Here is a 23,078-nt window from a genome sequence, read left to right as displayed (position 1 = left end):
ACATCAAATAGAGAATAGCTATTACCTTGATGACAATGCTATTTTTCTCATTTTCCACTATTGAAATAATCACCCTCAACTAAATGAAGATCTTTAGTTGGAGGAATTTCCAAGAATTATCTAATGCAGAAATACAAATTATAAGAAGAATATAATTCACATAGAATCCATGTGATTGCAGTTTGCTAACTTTAATTTCATGTAATGTTTCTTTTCATTATTCGTTTTCCTTATAGGTTGATAGTGATGAATATAATACTTCTTTTGTCAAGTCAAATGAGGAAAACAAAACCATAGAGATTACTGATTTAAAAGTATTTACAAGGTATTCTGTAGTTATTACTGCATTTACTGGAAACATAAGTTCAGCCCATATAGATGTCAAAGCAAGCACTCAAGTCATTGTTACCACATTAGAATCGGGTAAGACAGTTGCCCAATGTTCCTTGAATTAAATTTTCCAGTTGATTTTCTTCTTGGAGTCAATCCACATGATTTTTTAAAAATTAATATATAAACATATACTGCCAGTATATCTCTTATAATAAAGTTTTAATATAAAGTAGAAGTGGTACGAATCTATGAAAAACAGTCAGGTTTAGTGGATAGAAAGCCAGCTTCTGAGTCAGAGAGATCTGGGTTTAAGTCTAGTCTCTGATACATACTGGATGTGAGAGCCTGGACAAGTCATGTAACTTCTCAGTGCTCTAGTCAAATCTCTAAGACTATGAAATGAAGAGAAGGTTCTGACAAGAATTGCACTTGTAGAAATTGGTAAAAGAAAATGTACAAATGAGGTACAAGAGGAAGAATTGATACACAGGAATTAGAAGGGGGAGCAGGGCTGGTAGTCTGGTGACCTGCTTTCATTGGGAATGGGTGCAGGAGGAAACAATTATAAATAAATAAATAAATATATATATTTAAAAGAGTATAGAAGTCTTCTAAATTGAGAAGAAATAAAATTGTAGGGGCATAGAGAGGGGGGAGAGGACAAGGGAGGGATCTTTAGAGGGAGGGTGAGGAAATAGGTAAATAGAGGTATAGAAGGGTGTTTGGATTTTTGGGAATGGGAGGATAGGGGAGGCATCCTTGGAGGAGGTAGACAAGGTAGTGGGTAGAAGTAAAGTAGAGGAGGCAGGAGGGATAGGAAACAAGAGGTGTGCACATACATAGAACAAAGATCAGGAGTAGAATAGATTTGGCAAAGTATATATCTATGTATATGTGTATTTATATATCTATAGCTATGGAGAAACATCTAATCTTTATTGTGGCCTTCTGGGGGATAGGGGAGGGTATGTATATATTTATAGATATAGAGAAACATATCTAAACTTTTTTGTGGCTTTCTAGAGGGGTTGGGGGAAGGGGAAAAAAGTAAAAAAGTGCACAGCAGAGAACAAAAGAAAATTCACAAGGAAGCAAAGATGGACAATTCTCTACACAATGAGTATTATTTATCATATAGGCTTTCTTAAAATGAAAATTTATTGTTACCTATTTTGAATTGTCTCTTATGTTCTGCTATGCACACAACATGTTTTTTTTCTTTCTAACTTTGTATTTAAATTCCAATATTTAAGTTTATGAAATGTTTTTGTTTCTTTTATCTGTTTTGTATTTGTGTTCTGGCATTTAGGTCTAAAATAACATTTTTGGGAAAAATGTATATGTGTGTGTATTTATATGCATGTGTACATATATGTATTTATATGTGTATATTATATGCATGCATACAAAGATCAAATGAAAACATTGAATTTTGAAACTGCAATGTAAATTGACTTAGGAAAAAATGAAGACTACAGAAAGCAATTTGTTTTATTTTTAGCTCCTAAAGACCCACCAAACAACATGACATTTCAGAAGCTTCCTGATGAAGTCACAAAATTCCAGCTAACCTTCCTTCCTCCATCTGAACCTAATGGGAATATTCGAGTATATCAAGCTTTGGTGTACAGAGAAGATGACCCCACTGCTTTCCAGATACGCAATCTGAGTATCATTCAGAAAACAGACACATCAGTTATCGCAATGTTAGAAGGATTAAAAGGAGGCCACACATATAATATAAGTGTAAGGGTTGATAATTTGCAATTTGTTAAGCTAAATTTTAAAAAAGAATTAGGAAGAAAAATGTCCCTGTTTTAGATTTATAGGTTTAGATATTATACCTTTTTGTGATACTGTTTATTATTTATGAGAGATGGGTTTAGTGAAGGTCTAGTAGAAGTTCTGTGAAAGTTCTGGGTTCAAATCCCATGTCTAACTGTTATTACCTCTGTGACCTTGGACAAGTTATTTAACCTTCTGGATTAAATTTCTTTATCTGTAAAATAAGAGGGTTGCAGTAGATGGCTTCTAAAGGCCCTTCTAGCTTTTGATCTAGGATCTCAATGACTTTCCTATTGTAATGCAGCACGTACTATTAAAAATGCAGAATGCCAAGTGATTGATTACAATATTAAATGAGTCATGGTAACAAACAGAAATAACTGAGAAAGGACAAACATTTATGTAAGGTAGAGAAATTATGAGTTGGAGTAATCAGTTAAAAAGGAGGGTTTGAAGCCCTTTATGGTCATAACTCTTGATTGCAACCTAGCATAATATCCAAAGTGAAAATAACTTTTCAGATTTGAATGACATTTAACTTTGTATAATTATCAGTAAACAACTAATCAGTAAATAGCAATTTGTAGATTATTCAAACTTTAATTGTCTTTCCCATTTCTTTTTTATGCCTGTATTTTTCTACTCTCTCATTATTTGCATTACAGCTTGTATGTAGAATCATGGGGCAATGCATTACCTTCTAAGGAGGCATGTAGCCCATTCCCTGCCTGCAGAAAGTGTTATACCTAAACTCTGCCAGACAGATAAGAGCCTTACTGCACTGTTCTTAGAAGGTCATCATGAAAGGGGGATGTGTACATCTTTGACGGGCAGTGTGATGGAGGAGAGAAAGAGAGAGAGAGAGACAGAGACAGAGAGACAGAGAGAGACAGAGAGACAGACAGAGAAAAGAGAGAGACAGAGAGACAGACAGAGACAGAGAGAGTTTGAGAGACAGAGAGACAGAGAGAAAGAGAGACAGAGAGAGTATGCAATGGGTGGACCTGGAGTCAAGAAGATAGCTCAAGTCCAGCCTCAGACATTGACTAGCTGTGTGATGCCAGGCAAAGGAGTTCCTTGACTTCCTGGACCTTAGTCTCTTCACCTGTAAAATAAGTGAACTTGGTGACTTCTAAGGTGCCTTCCAATTCTAAATCTATGATCCTGTTAACTCTTTATAATAGCTCACAGGATAAGCCCAAGACAACAATTATGTATAATTTATATGGCCCAAGTGGCAGTATGTTAACTTGAGTGCAATACTTATTTTCCTTTCTGATTTTTCTGTATATCATATTTCTTTCTGGGATCCTTGCTGAGCTTCTCACCATGGAGCTCTGTTACATGGAGGGAATTCTTAAGAGATAAGAGCATAGGATGGAAACAAAGCAGGGTGAGGTTGGGTCATAAATTAGAGATGGCCTCTGAAAGTTCAGAGATATGTTTTCTCATGAGTTCAGTAGGGATTTTATAACTGGCACCATCTCTGCCTTACAGAGTAATTCCATGCATAGAAAGAGTTGTTGATACAGGTGAGAAGTGCTGGATTCCTTAACACCAGGTGTTTCCTTTTCTTTCCTCTACATTCCTAGTCCTTGCTCAGGTTTTAATAACACAATACACAATAAGTGTCCACCATGTTCATTTCTTTAATGGCCTCCATCTACTGTTATTTCATTCCAAAGAAATCTTACTATGGTAGCAAAAAATAATAATTAGAATTTTGCTTCTTGTTTCAATCAAATCACTCTCCTCTGTATCTGATTGTGGCTCCCACTAGCCTTCTGAATCAAGTTAAAATTCAAGATCATCAGCTTTGCAGATTTTTATTAATTATGTTTTTGCTTTTTTTCTCTTCTCTCTACATTATCCAAACAATGAAGAGAATTCATTGACTTTTCCTTATGCATATATGCAGTGCTCTCTCCTTCCTCTTAATTGTTCATGACTCCCACCTAATCTTCACTATTCCCTTTCTTATTTCAAGGCCCAATTCAAGACTAAGTAGCTTTTCAGATCTTCAGTGGCCCAGTTACTATAATGCACATATTTATTTGTCGTTCCTATAATAAGGTCTAATATTAATATAAAGTCTAATAATAAGTCCTAAATCAGGTAGATGGCATCATAGTGCATGGAACACTGGACCTAGAGTCAGGGAGACTATTCTTTGGGAATTCTGATCTGGCCTCACACATTTACTAGCTGTGTGACCCTGGGCAAGTCACTTAACCCTGTTTACCTCAGTTTCCTGATCATGACATGCTTCTTCTCATCTATTTATTTATATTGAGTATGATGTCTGGCTATAGACTATGGAATGCAGCCATATCTACTTCCTATCTAATTCCACTCTTTCTTACAACTTGTGAGCAATCACTAAGTGCTATTAACTAATTGATTATATTGTAAAATTCTTGAATCCCCTTGCTTTCTCATTTGTGAGTCCATTTGAATATTAGATTGTAAAGCAGAAAATGTTGTAATAATTTCCACACTGTATATTTTTGTTCTAGAACCTTGCAATTGGTTTGAACAATCCCATTGAAGAATATTTCCCATACTAATCATTTTTAGTTGTTCATTTTTCTTAAAAAGTGGTGGTCTTCCTGCTCTGAAATGCTTTTTATGCCAAATTATATCAGATTTCATATGCATGATCTCATTGCAATATATTACTTGCATTCCTAGTGAACAGCTCACAGGGCAAGTCTAAAACATAAAACAATAAAAACTTTTTTTTGTAATGCTAAATTTTGTTTGTCAAGTTTAAAGAAAATAACTTGCAAACCTAAGATTTGTTTTTTGAAGCAGAAAAAAATGCAGGATAAAATGTCTGTTGCATGTGCAATTCCTTAAGTGCAAAGTTAATAGAAAGAATTCACATTTGATCACACACTCTGCATACAAGCAGAAATGTTTTATGTGTACATGCCACATTATGCAGGTTATGTCTGTAGATCTCTTAGGGCAGGGGTGAAGAAGGGTATAAAGGGTAACTTTCAGGGGAATGATTTAATACAGGAAAACTAGGAGCCTAGAGGAATAGAGTTTCCTCACAGAGCAGAGAGAAAAGAAGATCTTGAATATGGATTTAGAGAAATCCATGGAGTTACTTAGCTACAGAGAGGTGGAACCAGATGTTTAAGGCGATAAAGAAAGCAAATGGAGAGAATATAAAGATAAGGATTTTGGTACCATTGCTTAAATTAATTGTGCCATTTTTAGTATTTGATTAAACTCTATATTAGGGATTCTTATCCTTTTTTCTGTGTGTCGTGGACCCCTTTGACAGTCTGGTGAAGCCTTTGGGCCTCCTTTCACAATGGTTTTAAAAAAAAATTCATAATTGCAAGAAATGCTTTAAAATTTGGTGAAAATAATGATTTTTTTCCCATGCAAGTTCATCGACCCCCTAAAAATCTATCCATAGTCCCATTGATGTTATCCATGGATTATACATTAAGAACACCTACTTTTTATCTTTCATGTTCCCAAATTAAGATAACAGTTCAGTATCAGTTTCTGGTCAGAGGACAGATTAAACTGTTTACACTTTGTTCTCAGGGATCTGCACCAAGGAACTCCTCATCAGAATGCCAGTCTTGGTGACTATTGGACTGTTTATATCCTTCCTTCAGTAGATAATATCTGTTGGCCCTATACCATTAAATGGATGAATACTGTGAATAAAGTAGATGACATGAAGATTATAGAAAGCATCGGGATAACAAATGTTTGAAAATATTCAGGCATAATCTCCTCATTTCAGGTGTATGCTGTCAATGGTGCTGGTGCAGGGCCCAAAGCTCAGATGAGGATAACAATGGATATAAAAGGTAAATACAGGAAGGGCCATCTTACCTTTCAAAGGGCAATTCAAATCTGCTTTTCCTCAGGGAATTAAACATATCACCCCTTTTAAGGAAAGGCTTGTGATTTACTAAACATAGGGAACCACCTCCTACACAGATTCCAGTCTGTCTGTATCTTACTATATAAATCCCAGGAGTTGCCTGTGAGACAGAGAAACCAAAAGATTCATTGATTAGGCACTGAAAGGGATCTCAAAGAGCCAGATAAATGTCTCTGCCCTACTCAGTTGCACAACCTTCAGACTCTTTTCCCTATGATAACTACCAAATTGCCCAGGCCCCCTCCCAGAAATGAGTTGACATTTTTTCCTTGCCCCATTTGTCTTGGATCCATTGGAGATGTAGAGTCCTAGGAAGTATTGTGTTAAGTTGCTTTGGGGAACTGGAAGATCCCTTGCCTAGGATCACACAAGCAGTTTCAGAAGCAGGTCTTGACTGTCTTTAAGGCCAATCCCACATTGCTTCACAATTGAATCATAGATCTAGAACCCTAAAGGACATCAAAGGTCACGTAAACTAAGCCCCTCTTTTTACATTTGGGGAAACTTAGGCCCACAGAAGTTAAGCAATTTGAGTAATAACCAGCAGAACTTGGGCTCTGATTCACATTTCTACGCCTTATGAATAAAATTCCTTGCTTTCCCCACCATGTCCTACTGACAGTCATACAGGTAGCAAGTATAAGAGGGAGCATTTGAAGCAGTGTCTTCCCTACCCCCATATTATCTCAAAAACCTTACAATGGTAATGATAATACCAAAAGATAGCAATAATAATGGTAATGTAAACATGGTAGTAATAGCAATAATAGTAATAGTATAATAATATCATAAGTATTATATAATCTAATTATGTGACATAAATATGTAAACATATTATAACAGCAATAATTAATAGAGAATGGGGCCATGATTTCACCAGTATAGGGAACTCCCAATAAAATTATTAGGAAATAGCAAGGGTACCTTGTCTTCCACTTATAATCTGAATTTCCCAAAATACTGAAAATTTAAGTGACTTTCTCAGGGTCACCTGGTCAGTATGTGTCAGGACAATCATAACATGTCAGCTGCTAGGGATAGCTAGATGGCACAATGGACAGAGGCCTGGGCTTGGAGTCAAGAGGACTTTTACATATTTTTAAGTCTTTACATATGTTATCTCACTTGATCCTCTCTCAAACCTTGTGAGATAGATGCCATAATTACCCCCATTTTATAGATGAAGAAGCTGAAGCAGACAGAGGTCATACAACTAGTTAGTGTCTGAGGTACGATTTGAACTCAAATCTTCCTGACTCTGATTTCTGTATTCTATCCCACTGTACCACATAGCTAATATAAAGTAGCAAGTGATGTGATCAAACAGGTCAGACAAAATGCTTTAAGGAATATTTGAGGAGGAATGCCTTCCAGTAAGAGAGTAAATGATTTTCTCATGATCACTGAACTCCTATGTGTCTGACATTCAGCTTGAATTCAGGTCGTCCTGACTCCAAGACCAGCCTTCTACACATTATACCTCACTTCCTCTCATAATTACTTCTGAAAACTAAGTGGCACATACACAGTAGATACTTGATAATTATTTGGTGAATTGAATTGAGACTTGCCCATGTTTTATTTAAAAGTAAAACAAAAACACCAGGAAAGAAACCCTAGATGTGAATAAATACTGAGTTCGGAGTGAGTCAAGAAGATTCCAGGATAGATCTTAAAAGAAAACAAAACAAATATCAGTATATCTGCTAGGTCCTCAGAACTGGGGATGATGTTGCCCTAACATGAACACAGAGCTATGTGACCTTGGGCAAAATCACATTTCTTTCTAGGAATCAGTCTCCTTCTCTGTAAATAGGAAGATTGATAAAACTATATTAAGTGATTTTTGCATCATCAAAGACAATGTTTGCAAAATGCTTCATAAAGATAAAGTAATGTATTAATGTAAGCTATCTTGTCATTATTTTTCATGAACAAATATATCAGATTTAAAGTGGTCTTTCTTTTATTACAGCACCAGCAAGACCTAAAAATAAGCCAATCCCGGTCTATGATACAACTGGAACTGTGCTTGCTACTTCAAAAACCATTACAATCAGAATGCCAATATGTTATTATAATGATGATCATGGGCCCATCAAAAATATTCAAGTGCTGGTTTCTGAAACAGGAGGTACCATAACTATAACTGATATATATCCATTATATACCATTGAATGCAAATTACTGAGAAAAGAATTTTTATCACAGGAACAGACACCTCTCTAGCACAAGGGTGATTCAGATGTCTTGCCATAGCTTGATTTTATGGGTTTTAAAAACTAACATCAAATTCTGGCAGTCATCATATTTATGTCTAAAATGTATGACTGCTACAAAGTGAACATTGATGCCGTAGGCAAAAATGATGTTTTAAATATGCTGTTTGTCATAAAGGGTTTTTTTTCATATTTTTAGCATGATAGAGCCAACATTCGTATGACTCACCATATCATTGCCTCATTGAAAACATTTGTATACTGATTAGAATCATTATCTGTGCCTCTCCTTCCATTCTCTGAAATTAGCTCAACATGATGTAAATATTACAAAGTGGTATGATGCCTACTACAAGAAGCCAAGGCCATATTTTGCAGATGAAGGCTTTCCCAACCCACCCTGCACAGATGGAAAGCTGCAGCTTAGCAGCCATGATGATGTGTATGTCATAGGCGCTGATAATACATGTATAATACCAGGCAATGAAGACAAAATTTGCAATGGCCCTCTGAAACCAAGAAAGCAATATGTGTAAGTATAATCTATGTTCTTTGGCCTTCGAGGTAGAGAATTCCTTCCATGTTGGAGAAGTGTAAGACTCATTGGTGTGGGTACTGATACATTAAGTACAATCAATCAGTCAACATTTATTAAGCACTGTGTACCTGGAACTGTGCTGGCTGCTAAGGGTACAATGACAGAAATGACAAAAAGACAAAAAAGGACAGTCCCTGCCTTTGAGGGGCTTATTGGAGGAAAAGGTACCTACACAAAATTTTATGAGGAAATATATGCAAAGTAAATATGAGGTAATTTGAGGGCGTCATTAGCAAAATGTGGAGAGAATCAGGAGAGGCCTTGGGTAGAAGTTGGTACTTGAGCTGAGCTTTGGGATTCTAAGAGGAATGAAGAGGAGAGAGATAACAATAAGGGCAGATCATAATGACTCTACTCCCTGTCCTGTGTAGTTAATACCTCTCTCTTTCCATGAATTTCCACTTAAAGGAGCCATGCAGTGTACTAAAGGCTCTTTAGATCTCTTGTGGGTATCAGGGCAGCAGCGATGTTGTCCATCTGTTGTCTGCCATTTCCAATGTGTGACCACTCCACCAGCTCATCTCTCTGTGTCATAATTAGTCACTGATGCCATTTCTCTTGCACCATTCCTGGGTAATATACTACAACCTCCATGAACCCAACATGCAGTTTGTGTTGCCCTTGAAGTCACTTGGGATTTTCATTCTTCACAGATCTTGGTGTTCCATGATTCACAGCCATAGAAAATCAGCAGGATAATAATATTGTAAAAGTACATGGACTTTTATTACAGTGAGAAGCGTGGGAATTAATATTTCATTAAAAAACCTCCTAATTTGTGCTCTTTTGTGCTTTTGTATTCTGTGTTCGAGGCTCCCTGTAGGTGAAACTTAGTTTTTAGTATCCTCTTGCTGTGAACTTTTTTCGCCCTAACTGTTGTAATCAGGGGTTCATTTTAACTCATTTGGAAATCATAAAGGTCCAGAGAGTTGTATTTTAAAGTTTACAAAGTGCTTTGTATATGCTATTATGTGTGATCTTCACAGCAACCCTGTGAAGTAGATGCCATTATTATGTCTTTTGCACAAATGTGGAAATGGAGGCGGAGTTTGGCTTGCTCATTATTGCATAGTGCCCTTTTCGTTTTTCTTTTCTTTTCATTTTGTTTTATTCTGTGATACAGTGACACTCACCTCCTTCTTGTTCCTAACATATAACACTCCATCTCTCCAGCCGGAGAATGATCACTGGCTGTCCCCAATTACTGCAATTCTCTTTCTTCACAGCCACCTCCTGCCTCCCATGGCTTCCCTCAAATCTTAAACAAATTTCCACCTTCTGCAAGAAGCCTTTCTGGGTGCCCCTTAATGCTGCTAATGCCTTGCTGCTGAGATCATCTCCATTTTGTTCTGCTTATGCCTTGTTTGCACATAGTTGTTTGCATGTGGCTTCTCCTCATTGGGCTCTCATCTCTTCTCCTTGAGAGCAGGGCTTCTTCTTGCCTTTCTTCATATTGCCAGTACCTAGCCAAGTGCCTGGTACATAGTAAATGCTTAATAAATCCTAGTTGACTGACATCGACAGCATTTGTCTGAGGAAGGATTTGAACTCTGGACTTCCTGACTCCACATCTAGCACTCTCATTGAACCACTTAGCTGGAAGGGACCTTAGTAATCATCTGGTTCAACCCCTTTATTTTACAGATGAGAATTATTAAGATCAAATAGCTCAGAGGGATTTTTCCCAAGGTCACAAGAGCATAAGTAGCAAAGTCAAACTGTGTACCCAAGTCTCAGATTCCAAATCTAGGACTTATTACCCTATGCTGACAATGTGCTGCCTAGAGGATGTGTTGAGTGTGCTGCAACACAATGTAGCCCTATTTGCTTCCCACTAGGAATACAGGGGGCAGCTAGGTGGCACCATAGTGGATAGAAAGCTGGATCTGTATTCAAGAAGCCTCATCTTCCTGAGTTCAGATCTGGTTTCAGACACTTAGTAACCGTGTGGCCCTGGGCAAGTCACTTTCATTATCTATAAAATGAGTTGGAGAAGGAAATGGCAAGCCACTCCAGTATCTTTACCAAGAAACCCTTCAAGGGGTCACAAAGAGTTGTACATGACTGAAAATGACTGAACAACAGGTCACAACAAAGTAGGCTAGCAAGCCTATGGGCTATGTACCATCAAACATCTTGACAAATGATATTTCATTTTTGATTTGAATGTTTCTCTGATCACTAGGTTGATCACAGGGGATAATATTGACGATAATATTAAATTGATAATAATATTCTGGAGAAGAGAAGAGACTCAAGGTGATGGTGTCAGTCAAGACTTAAGTTAGCAGCACAGTGGTGAGTGTAGAAGTAATGAGCTTATACTAGGAGGGGCATCTTGTTCCACAGAGTTAACACCAGGCAGAGCAGAAGGTGCAAAGTGGAGTGACTGATCCCAAACTAGTTGCCAGACCAGAGGGCTTGTCTGTTCCCCTACACATACCATAGCTTCTAATGCCATACCTTCTCAAATTAACTCCCACCTACTCCATGTATATCTTGTGAGTGTCTGTTTATTTACATGCTGTCTTTCCCATTAGAATGTAAGGACCTTAAAGGCAAGCAAGTTGTTATTGCTGTTGTTTTTAATACCCAGTAGATAGCACAGTGCCCGGGGTATAGTAGGCTCCTAATAAATGTTTGCTGATTGGTTTAGCTTTTAATAAATTGGCTTTTTGTTGTTGTTGATTATTTTAGTGAATTTCTCTGAGTATCTATAAAAACTTCTTCAGTTTCAACACTTCAGATGATGATTTCATTGATATGGGCAACCTTTCCTCTAATGAAAGCCCCAACCTCTCCACACCTTAGTAAATAGTGTCTATGGGTTACTCTAGCTAAAAATCATTATTCCCCAGGGACAAACTTTCTGGTGATGAGATTCTCTGAATTTTCCTAGGCTAGTCCTTAGATGACAGACATAGATGTTGCCACTGAGCCCATTCTCAAAGCCTTTCTAATTTTTTAGGACCTGCCAGTGCTCCTGTCTTGTAGCCTTGAAAACCTAGGCTTGTCTCTGTGCCATAAAGAGGAGTCTGAGTAGAGTTTTATTGTCGACTAGAAAAGAAGACACGTGGAACATAATGATCAATATTCATATTATTCTTTTTGACCTTTGAGTTTTCTTTTCCAGATGTGAACTAAAATAGATCCATAGAACTAGGAGTGGAAGGGGCTTCAGATGCCATTATAGTTTATCTCCCTTATTCTATAGATAAAGAAACTGAAGGGCAGGGACATTGACAACTTGTCAAAGGTCATACACATATTAAGTACCAGGTGGGATTTGAACCCAGGAAGACAGTAGTCTTTTCAGATATTCCACTACCTCCTCCACAGACTAACACATTTTAATCTATAAGATAAGGGGGCTCTAAGAATGTTTTATACATGGACAAATTAGGAATGCAAAATGGAAAACTGGAGAAGATGTCAAGATTATTGAAGAATAAACAACCTATTCTGGTCTCAGTCACTCCAGTTTTTATTTTCAATTTACTTCTTTAGATGTCACATCTTACATCTAAGCCACATGTAGGAACCAAATACATTGATTTTAATGTACATGACAAGGTAAGAAGAAGCAGATAACTCAGCAGGCTTAGATCCCTAAAATCTTAAATCCTCAAAAGAATCTTAGAGGTGGTTAAGTACAATCCCTTACTTTTACTGATGAAGAAATTGAGCATCATAGATGTTAAGTGATTTATTTTAAGTGACCTTGGGCAAGTAACTTCCCCTCTGCAGTTCTCAATTTCCTCATCCATGAGGATTGAGCAAATGATTGCTAAATCCCTTTACCATTCTAAATAGTACAAACGATTTAAAGATTCTTAATGTTTTCGATCTTTTGTTTCAGTTTTTCACAGTCATTTAAAAAACACATCTATATGTGTTTATTAGAAAAACACTCTATATGTAGCACAGAGTAATAATATAATGGAAATTAAAAACTTAGCTTCAAGTTGTTTTGCTATTCATCCTTCATTGTTGTTGTTGTTCATCCTTCCTTTTCGAAGAGGACCAGTGACAGCATGGAGGTGTCTGTAATAGTAATGAAATATGAAGATCCCCCTGTATTGGCTTGGTTTTTGGGTTGAGTGTTGAAACCCAGAGTTTGTGAATCCCACTTGTGGGATGGACTTGTTGACGTGAAAAGAGAGGGCTGAACTGGGAGGAACTGGTGCCGTGGATTTAGAGAAGGCCCAAGCAGAAAGAGAGAGGCAGAAGAACTTTTGGGAGCAGCATCATGGAGGGAGAGAGAGAGAGGATTGCTGAGGGCCAGTTGGAGCTGCCCAGGACTTTTGAGAGCTGCCACCCAGAGCTGCCAAGGACTGAGGAGACATGGCTGTGATGCCAATGTTTTGTCTGTCTGTTTTGATGTTGTTTTGCCAGATTTGTCTGCTGGTGAAGAACAGTGCTGTTGTTGCAGAGGTTTTGGAACCTTGCTATTGGTTCAGAAGCCCTGAAGAAGGATTTTCTTGTTGTATGTTTACAGAAATCCTGGAAGAGGGTCTTGCTGATGTTTTCAGGGGTCCTGAGACTGTTCTGCAGGCAGAGAGTGAATTGATGAGGACACTGGCAGTGTATATTGTGGCTTTGTTAAGCTTTGTCTTCCCAGGAACAGAAATTGCTGAGAATTTGCCTCAGGTCAAGATAAAAAAAAAGAAGACCTCTCTTTGGGTATTAAATGCTGTGATGATATCTTAACCTTTTTGTAGCTCAGGGGTAGATGGGCTTTGTGCTCTCCACTGCCCTTTTTGAGAAGGTGCTTGGCATTAACTGATAATAATTATAATTCAATTGTGATCCAGGGGTGGGAAACTTGAAATTTTTGTGCTCTGTGATTGACCAAATGAATATACTTTGTTTATGATTGGAAACTAATCTTAATCTCCATTTGAGAAGAGAGACTTTGTGATTGACTAAATGAATGTACTGCTGTAGCAGCAAGCACGCTAGCATACCCAAGTGGCTGTCAACACAAGTTCTTAGATATGTTTTTCTAAAGGAAAACATCTCAAAATGGGTTAACAATCTTACTTTAATCAATCAAACATATCATTTACCTAGTTCAGGGGAAAAAGTCAGCACCCCAAACTTCAGAGCATATAGACAAAAGTTACAAGCAGAAGCTACAAGCAGACAGAGAAACAATTCAGCAGACAGGCTTCCAACTGTCTGACCATTACATCCATACTTAGTCACAGTTACCAGAGAGTGAAGCACCAACATCTGAGTTTTCAAAGCTGGGGGGCTCAACACCTGCACAGAGCCTCATCTGGTCAAATCACATGACTCTTCCCAAAGTGAGCCCCCAAATCAAATCTCACACCAGGGTATATATATAGCCTTCTCCTGGAGAGAATGTCACAGCCCTCTTGACCCACTGCCCAATCACAAAGTAAAAACAAGCCTCCCACCACAGGTTCCATGGGACCACATTTAGCCTTTTGGGGGAAGGGTATATTTTCAAATCAAGGAAGGTTCTCAGAGTCACTTAAGCCTATCAAAGGGCCTAGGGGCAAGGAAGATCTTAAATTCCCATTCCCATAACAACTGCCCAGGGGTAGAGTAGTACTTGGAAATTACTGAATTACACTTGGTGAATGATGTGTTTTGATTTTCTCTTTTCTGTGAATGTTTTGCCTTAATGTGTCACTGAATAAAATGGAGAGTTACTATGCTGGTATTCTGAACCTTGGAAGTTGCCTTTGCTTGGAATTACAGTGTCTTGACTTGGGCTTGAATTGGATATGAGTGGGGCAGAGCCTCACTCCTCCAGAGTCATCAAAATCCAGTGACAAGACAAAGACTAAAGTCCCCTAAGTCATCATTCCATCTTACCACCAATCTGTTAATCATTCTTTAAACAAAAAGAAGTTTCCAAAAATCATTGAAATCAGTATTAAGCTAAATCTAGGAAGACTTCAAAATGATAGAGTATTTATTTGGTAACTTTTCTCTCTATTTCATAATTATCTACAAATTTGCCAAAGTGAATCAGTTTTCCATTTTCAAATTGCCCATTTTGTTTCTGGTATTTTAAAACAAGTGAATTTTAGGTAGATTCCAGTGAGTCACAGCATCCTTTTTTTCTACCATGCTTACCTTCAGTTATCATTCTTTCCATTTTTATTTATAATTTTCTCCTTCAGATGATCTGTTACAAGACAGTATAGCACAAATACAACTGCAAACATGCAAACCAAATTAATTGATGTTATTGCATAGGCTTACTCAGAGAAAACTCTGGGAACACAGTGAACCTAGAATGCTACAGTCTCAAAGCTTGGTAGGGAGCTCAGAGGTCCCTAAGTAGAGCCTGTTCATTTTATTTTTCAAGAAATCGAGGGCCATTGAAGTTAACAGATTTACCTGTGGGCATAAAGTCATTGGAAGCAAGTCACTGGCCTTCTGTTTCCTCATGTAATATAGTTCCTCATATAACAAGTCAGCTGGTATGATGCCAAAGATCCCTTCTCATTTCCTTTGTTGTTGTTGTTCATTTTGTTAATTTAACATTTCAGTATTCAAGGAAGATCAGAAAAAAGAGATGGTACATGAAACTCTGAAATATTGTACACTTGTTTACAGCGTATATTAAATTTAACATGATAATAACAAAATTGTCTCTCTTGTCTATATCCCTTTCCAAATTTCTCTCTGCTTTCTTCTATTTTTAACTATTTCATTGATACATTTTTCTTCCTCTCCCTTTTTCTTTCTTTTCCCTTTTCCCTCCCTCCCTCTCTCTCTCCCTCTCTTCCTTCCTCCCTCCCTCACTCCCTCTCTTCCTTCCTTCCTTCCTTCCTTCCTTTCTTCTTTCCTCTCCCTTCTTTCCTTTCTTCTTTGTACACCCCTATCCTACCCACCTTAACTCCCTCCACCAAGCAAAAGTGTTCTCTTGCAACAAATAAACTTATGGAAGTAAAACAAATATGTACATTGGCTGAGTCTGAAAAGGTTGCAAGTCCACAGATAAAACTTCTTATTCTCATTCTAGTATGTCTCATTCTGCGCCTCTGGTCTACCACCTTTCTGACAAGAGGGTGGAAAGTATGATTTATCATCAGTCTTCTGAATTCATGGTTGGTCAGTGCCTTTATCAAAATTTTTTGGTTCCATCCTATTTTTAAACCTATAAAATCTAGTAATGGGGTTAGGATTAGAACAGAGATCTCCTAAATGTCAGATTACTTTCACGCATTGCCCTATCAGAAGGTTTCATAGGTTGTTCCCATGCAGAGCCCAGAAGGCTGATAACAATATGTAACACATATAAATTTTTAAGGTACACTCTTTCATAGTTACAGACTAGATAGAATGTATTGGGTAGGAGGTTGAGGTAGCATGGAGAAACCAAGCATTTGAGTGCTCAAACTTAGCAGGAAGTTTCTAACATTGGCCACATTTTAAAAATTGTTTCCCCCTAAATTCTAGGGTTCATTTTGCATGATGTGTATCCTCCGTTACAGGTACTGATAGTACATAATTGTTTTACTAATATTTGACTTTTAAAATTAAAGGTTGTAAACTTTCTCCATTGAAAATAAAAAATGCTACTCATTTTTATTATTAAGGAATATATGTATATATTATGATACCTATGTGATGTGAAATGATCATGTTTAATTTCTTTCTTTCTTACAGATTTAAGTTTAGAGCAACAAATATTATGGGACAATTCACTGACTCTGATTATTCTGACCCAGTTAAGACATTAGGTAAGAAAGTTTGAAATTCTAAAGACAACCCTAACAATATAATTTAATTATAAAAGTTAAATATAAATCTACTTACTAGAAAATTCAAAAAATCAGTTGTGTTGTGTTGACTCACTACCAGATTTCATTTATTATATAAATTAACTAGTGAACAAAAATAATTCCCTCACCTCCATATTTGTAATTTGAAGAATCTTGGAAATGAAAGAGCAAGAAGTTAGATATATCTCTTGAATTCTGAGTTTGTCACTTTAGCTGATTTATAGTCTTAGAAAGTCATCAAAGTTGAAATATTAAAATGTTAAAGAGTTAAATATGATTGAAGAGAATATTTATTAGTCAACTGATTAGTCAACTTCTGAATGTTTGAAAGTATGAAATTATTTCCTCAATAAATCATCACTGACTCAGAAATTACTGTGCCATATTTTGTTCTAATTTTACCATTCCTTTGAAGAAGAAAAATATTTGCTCAGACCTCATGGAGATTTCAGATTTCCATTTGTAGCAAGCCTGATGATAAAATTCATTAAGGCATCAGTTTTTAAAAAAAAAAGGCTGGACTGACAAGCGTTTTACAAAAATAGCACATACATTTAAATTATTTTCTAAAATATGGTGAGATGCAATGTAGTATAGTGAAAAGTGAGGTGGCCTCATAGCCCAGAAGATTTGGGTTCAAGTGTTGCCTTTAACACTTCCTGGTTGTATGACTCAGCACAAGTCACAACCTTCTTCATGCTCTAGGAAGCTAAAATTCTAAGTTGAAATAAAACCACATATCCAGTCCCTATCTTAAACATATTGTTTTGAACACACACTATTTATTAAGACTTTTATTAATAAATAAAATTCTATGGAAAAATTTTAATTTCCCTTGTTAGTGAATATGCATCCCTAAAAATAAGAAAGGGTATTTAGCTCTTGTTAATGCATGGCAGTATGATGCAATGGAAAGAAAACCAAATGTGCGACAGTGCACAGAACCCGAGTTCAAATATAGACTCTGCCACTAACATCTCTGGGACTCTCTTTGTCTATAAAATGAGAGATTCAACTAGATGATCTTTTCTATCTGGATCTATTTTCCTATGAATAAAAGATGATTCCCCTCCCCCATCAAAACATAATCTGTGGCCCAGAACCCCACATTCTGGGTTTACCTGATCTGAGTTCAAATTTGAGTTATCATTCAGTTTTAGAGACTAGAACTTCATAATAGCATGCCCAATCAAATGATCCCATAATGCCAGGGTAGAAGCTGTAGTTGAAAGTCTCTGTACCTTTCAAGGAGGAATAATCAAACTTTCAAACAAAGTCCTCATCCCTTCATTTTTTTATGTTCTTCAGGCTTAGTTCTGGTCACTAGTCTATTCTAAGAAGTATTTTTCTGAGATGGCACCTTTGTGAACTTCATTTTTGTCAGTGGAAAGAGACTTGACAAATGTGGAAAGTACCCATTTATCATAGGCAGTTCTGGAAAAGATGGCTAAACCTCATGGCTATGGTGTCTGTGGTATGTTCTGTTACAGTGCTAAGAGGCTTAGGGTTAGGCAGGCAAAATGGTCTAGTAGAAAGAGTATGAGATTTAGTTCAGATTTGAGTTCAGATCTGTCTCTGCTCTTTACCACTGATGGTACCTTGGCAAATTGATTAACTTCTCTGGGCTCCAGTTCCTCATCTATAAAATTGGGCAGTGTGTGTGTGTGTGTGTGTGTGTGTGTGTGTGTGTGTGTGTGATTTAGATGCTTTTAAGGCTTTCCTAGCTTGATATTAATAAGCCTAAATTTCCAATTAAATCAAGAGGTTTTTTTTTTGCTTTTTTGGAAGGGCAATTGGGGTTAAGTAACTTGCCCAAGGTCACACAGCTAGTTTTTGTGTTAAGTGTCTGAGGCCAAATTTGAACTCAGGTCCTCCTGACCTGGCTGGTGCTCTATTCACTGCTCTACCTAGCCACCCAAAGGAAGGGTTCTTAATTAAGGATCCATACACTTTCTTTAAAAATGCATTTTGATAACTAAATTTCAATGTAATTGGTTTCTTTTCTTATCCTATTAGATATATTTTATTCATAGAAATACAATAATTTGAAGAGTCAATAAATTTCACCAGAGTGCCAAAGAGTCCATAGCAAAAAAAAAAAAGAGAAATTGTGTGGTCAAAGAGAGATGAAAAGATTGAACTGGATGAACTTTGATGATCCTTCCCCCTCTAGAGTTATGATCTTAGGACTGATTTAGCAAGTATATATGATTTCTTTAATATATAAAACTATTTAATTTAAAGGGGAGACAGAGAGAGTGGGTAAGAAAGGGAGATGGAGAGAGACAGAGAGAGATTCTGGGATGGGATTAAATTTTGACACATTAAACAACAATTCTTTATAATATAGTAAATATAAATAATAATAGTTGATATTTATATAGTATAAGATTTGCAAAAATATTTTTCATGTGTTATGTCATTTGAACCTAATAGCAATCTTGTGAAGTAATTAGTATACATATCATTATCTTCATTTTACTGCTGAGGAAAATGAAGCTCAGAGACATTAGGGTTCATAAAACTAGTAAACTCTGGGCACTAGGGGGCTCAAAACAAGTCTATCCTAACTCTAAATTAAGCATTTGGTCCATTATACTCTGTTAGGCCTCAATTCTACAATTCTTAGAGCTGAAAAACAAACTCTCTTTATCTCTGTCTCTCTGTCTGTCTGTCTGTCTCTCTCTCTCTCTCTGTCTGTCTCTCTCTTTCTCTTTACCTTTATCTCTGTCTCTTTGTCTCTGTCCCAAAAACCTGGTCACCCTTCATCTTGTCAACACCTTTCCTAAAATATGGTGCCACAGAAAGAACATAGTAGTCCAGATGTTATCTGTCTGTCTAGGTCAGGATATAACAAGATTTGTTCTGTTAGAAGGCAGAATTAGGAGCAATGGATAGACATTAAAAACAGAAAATTTAGGCTGAAAGTCAGGGACAACTTGCTAACAATTAGAACTATCTAAAAGTGGGATGGGCTTCCTTGCAAGGTGGTGGGTTTCCTCTCCTGGGAAGTCTTTAAGCAGAGGCTAGAGGATGATGGATAACTTGTTGGATAGGTTATGGTGAGGATTCTTTTGGTTGGTTGCATTTGTTTGTTTGGTTGATTCCTTTGGGTTGGACTGGATTGGCAATGAGGTCCCTCCATACTCTCAAATTATGAGATTCAGTGATTCTCCCTCCTTCTATATGCTTTTTTCCTGTTGCAGTCACTTTAGTTCCAATTCTTTAATCTCTAGTAGATCCTAACAGTCTGCATACAAACATGTTCAGGTCTCTGCTATCGTAAAAACAAAACAAAACCGTTTTCTCTCCATTCTGCCAATACCACAAAGTAACCCTTCAATCTCTGCCATCCCCTCCTTTTCATTTCCAAGTCACTGGTCAGCCCACTAGAGAGTAGACTCTTCCTGCTTTCCATTCCTCACCACTCCTCTGCAGCCAGACATTCATTCCTGTTACTCTACTGAAACTATTTTTCAAGGTCACTAAATATTCCCTAATTGCTAGATCCAGAGGCCTAGAATCATATTGAATTGAATGACACCTAATCAATCAAATGCTGACTAGGAATCAGCTTTTACAGTGAGTGAAATGATTTCTTATTAATTAACCCATCTCTGAGCACTGGTTCCTGCCTAAAAATATTCACTTACTCATTATATACTAACGAAGTTAAGAAATCACACAGTTCTTAGCACTATTTCAAGTCCAAAATACATATATGAACTTTATTTTTCTAATCTTAGAGGAGGCATGAATCATTGATTTTTCTCCCCCCCCCCCCCCCCCCAAGATCGGTCCCAAATGAAATTCTCATTTGGAATCTTCATTAGGCACTTAAGTTTATAGCTGTTCCTCTTATGTGTTGTTTTTCAGGGCCTAGATATAGAGGGCTCCTGTGATTGGAAAACCAGACAGATCCTTCTGTACTTTACAGTACTCTCATTAAATCTGAACAAGACGAAATCCTATCCCCTATGGCAGGGATACTCTGTGATTGTTTTCTTTTGCCATAACACCTTTGGTTTTAACTACTTTCCCAACACTGAGAAGTGTCTATGTGTGCTTAGTGAGAAACAGGAAATCTATGAGCAAATTACAATTTGCATTTGATCTAGTATGGTTCTTGAACCTAAAAGGAACATGGGGAACCAAGGAAAGTCTAATTCATTTTATTGATGCTTTCTTCCAGGTTTCCCACTTCCTACTTTATTGACTTGATTTTTTCAGATTCTTATCCCATTATGAAATTTCTGTGTACTCTCTTGCCTTTCCTTGTCTTCTTGCCCTAGCTCAAGGAAGTTACAAGTCTGAACTAAGCATAACTTCTAATCTAAAGCATTCCCCCTCTCTTCACTTCTTAGAATCCTTAGCAGACTTCAAAGCATAGTTCAGGTGCTGCTTCTTAGAGGAAATCTTTCCTGAAATGTATTATATTTTCTCCATCCTAAAATTATCTTTCATTTACATACATTTCACATCCTCCAATCAAGTGTAAGCTCCTTGAGAGCACAGACCATTTTTTTAAGTCTTTGTATCTTTTGATACAATACAATCCAACACATTAAATACCGACTATGAGCAAGGTATTGTGTTGGGTCCTACAGACCAGACAGACAAAATGAAGAATAGTCCTTGTCCCCAAAGAGGTAGCATTTTTCAGGAAGAGATAAATGAATATGATAACTTAAGAAGGAAGAGACCTCCTTAATCAGGGAGAGCAACTAATTGACACAATGGATAGAGTGATGGACCTGTAGTCAGGAAGAACTGAATTCTAATTCAGCTTCAGACACTTAACTTAGCTGTGTGACCCTGAGCAAGTCACTTGATCCCTTAGCCTCAGTTTCCTCATCAATAAAATGGTGATGATAACAATAGAACCTACTTCATAAGATTATTGTGAGGATCAAATGAGATAATGCACTTTGTAAACTCTAAAGTGCTATATATATGCTAGCTATTGTTATTATGGTGAGGGGAGTGCAGAGGCACCATGCATATATATAGGTGTATACATAAAAAGCAGATAAAAGGTAACATTAAGAAAGGAAAGAACCTATACTTAAGTGGAAGCAAGGAGAACTTCATGTAGAAGGGTATATTTGAATTGTCTTGAAGACCCATGATTCAAAGAGTTAGGAGTTACAAGGAAGTGCACTAAAGTCATGAGGGACAACCAGGGCAAAGACACTTACTTCATTTCTTAAATATGTAGGTTATATATATATATATATATATATTTTTTTTTTTTAAAGCAATTGGGGTTAAGTAACTTGCTCGAAGTTACATGGCAATTTTTTTTCTTTTCTGTGTGTGGGTGTTAATTATCTGAGGCTGGAACCGATCCCAGGTCTCCCGACTCTGGGGCCGGCATTCTTACTCACTGTGCCACCTAGCCACCCCAGTTGTATATTTCTTGAGGCTTATTGTTGTTTTTTGTCCTTCCTTTTCAAAGAGGACATCATGGAGGTGGTGCATGACATGCAAATGAATTGGATTTAAGTGAGGGAGGGCTGTGCACTCTCACCAGCCTCACTTTCTGCTTTGGAGCCATCTGGGTCCAATGGTCAAATATTAAACAGGATGTCTGGAGATGGACCTAGATGGGGTGGAAGACCTTGGACTTTTAACACTAGGGTTTGTATCAGGGCTCAGTTTGATGAGGCAACACCCATTCAATGCACTTTCCCCAGAAATGGAAATCAGAGGTCCCTTTGACAACTGGTAGAGGTCTTCAAGAGAAGTTTTGGTTTATTAGTAGCAAATTGATTAGGAATAGTCTTCCAGTGAGGAGATGTTCTTCAAGAACATTCATCGCCCTAAAGCCACACTACTGATAGACATTTCCAAACTTCTCTAGACTGGGCCTATGATGACAGGTATACATGCAGTGTTATTTCCAGCTTGTTCTTTAAAGTTTTCCAGGTTGATCATCCCCAGAAGGATGAAGCACTAGAAATAGTGTTTGGTAGAAGACAACTTATGAGAAGACAATTTCCCTATACCCCAAGACTGAAAAGATATATGCAAAGAATTATTTTTTTCTTGGAAAACCCCAATATTACTGATAAGAAAATAGTATTCATTTCCTTATGTGCTTTCTGTTCTTCATTACAACCTTAGTACTCATGTAGACAGCTTGTGTGGTAAAGAGGTCAGTGAATAATGATCATTTTTAATCATAAGACCTAAATTCCTTGTGGAAATTAAAATGTACTTTAAAACTCCAATTTCCTGAATTTTAATGGCATCTTGAATGGCAAAACATACTGGATTCAGTTTGCCTTAACATAGAGCTTTGAATTCAGCCAAGAAAAGACTCATAGTTACATTATGGAGATCATGATCTTATTTTCAAGAACAAGAATTCAGTTTTCTGAAACTATTTTCCTTCCCTCCCTTCCTTCCTTCCTTCCTTCCTTCCTTCCTTCCTTCCTTCCTTCCTTCCTTCCTTC

The 23,078-nt window shown here is 37.1% G+C and overlaps 1 protein-coding gene across 1 annotated transcript in view; it reads left to right on the top strand.

Annotated features, from left to right (window-relative positions):
• The window catches only part of PTPRQ (protein tyrosine phosphatase receptor type Q), a 291,670-nt gene that overhangs the window by 203,713 nt on the left and 64,879 nt on the right, over positions 1–23,078 (top strand). The window contains exons 29-34 of the mRNA XM_069094772.1: positions 237–423; positions 1,835–2,079; positions 5,891–5,957; positions 8,010–8,168; positions 8,563–8,785; positions 16,505–16,578. Of these exons, the coding sequence (XP_068950873.1) occupies positions 237–423; positions 1,835–2,079; positions 5,891–5,957; positions 8,010–8,168; positions 8,563–8,785; positions 16,505–16,578 (955 nt within the window). The remainder of the gene's footprint in view (positions 1–236; positions 424–1,834; positions 2,080–5,890; positions 5,958–8,009; positions 8,169–8,562; positions 8,786–16,504; positions 16,579–23,078) is intronic.

Source organism: Petaurus breviceps, unplaced genomic scaffold, assembly GCF_028583685.1.
Source record: "Petaurus breviceps papuanus isolate PSGF00001 unplaced genomic scaffold, PetGlider_PUasm1.0 221, whole genome shotgun sequence".
Lineage (NCBI taxonomy): Eukaryota > Metazoa > Chordata > Mammalia > Diprotodontia > Petauridae > Petaurus > Petaurus breviceps.
Note: the sequence above shows the minus strand (reverse complement) of the source record. Positions and strands in the feature narration are given on the sequence as shown.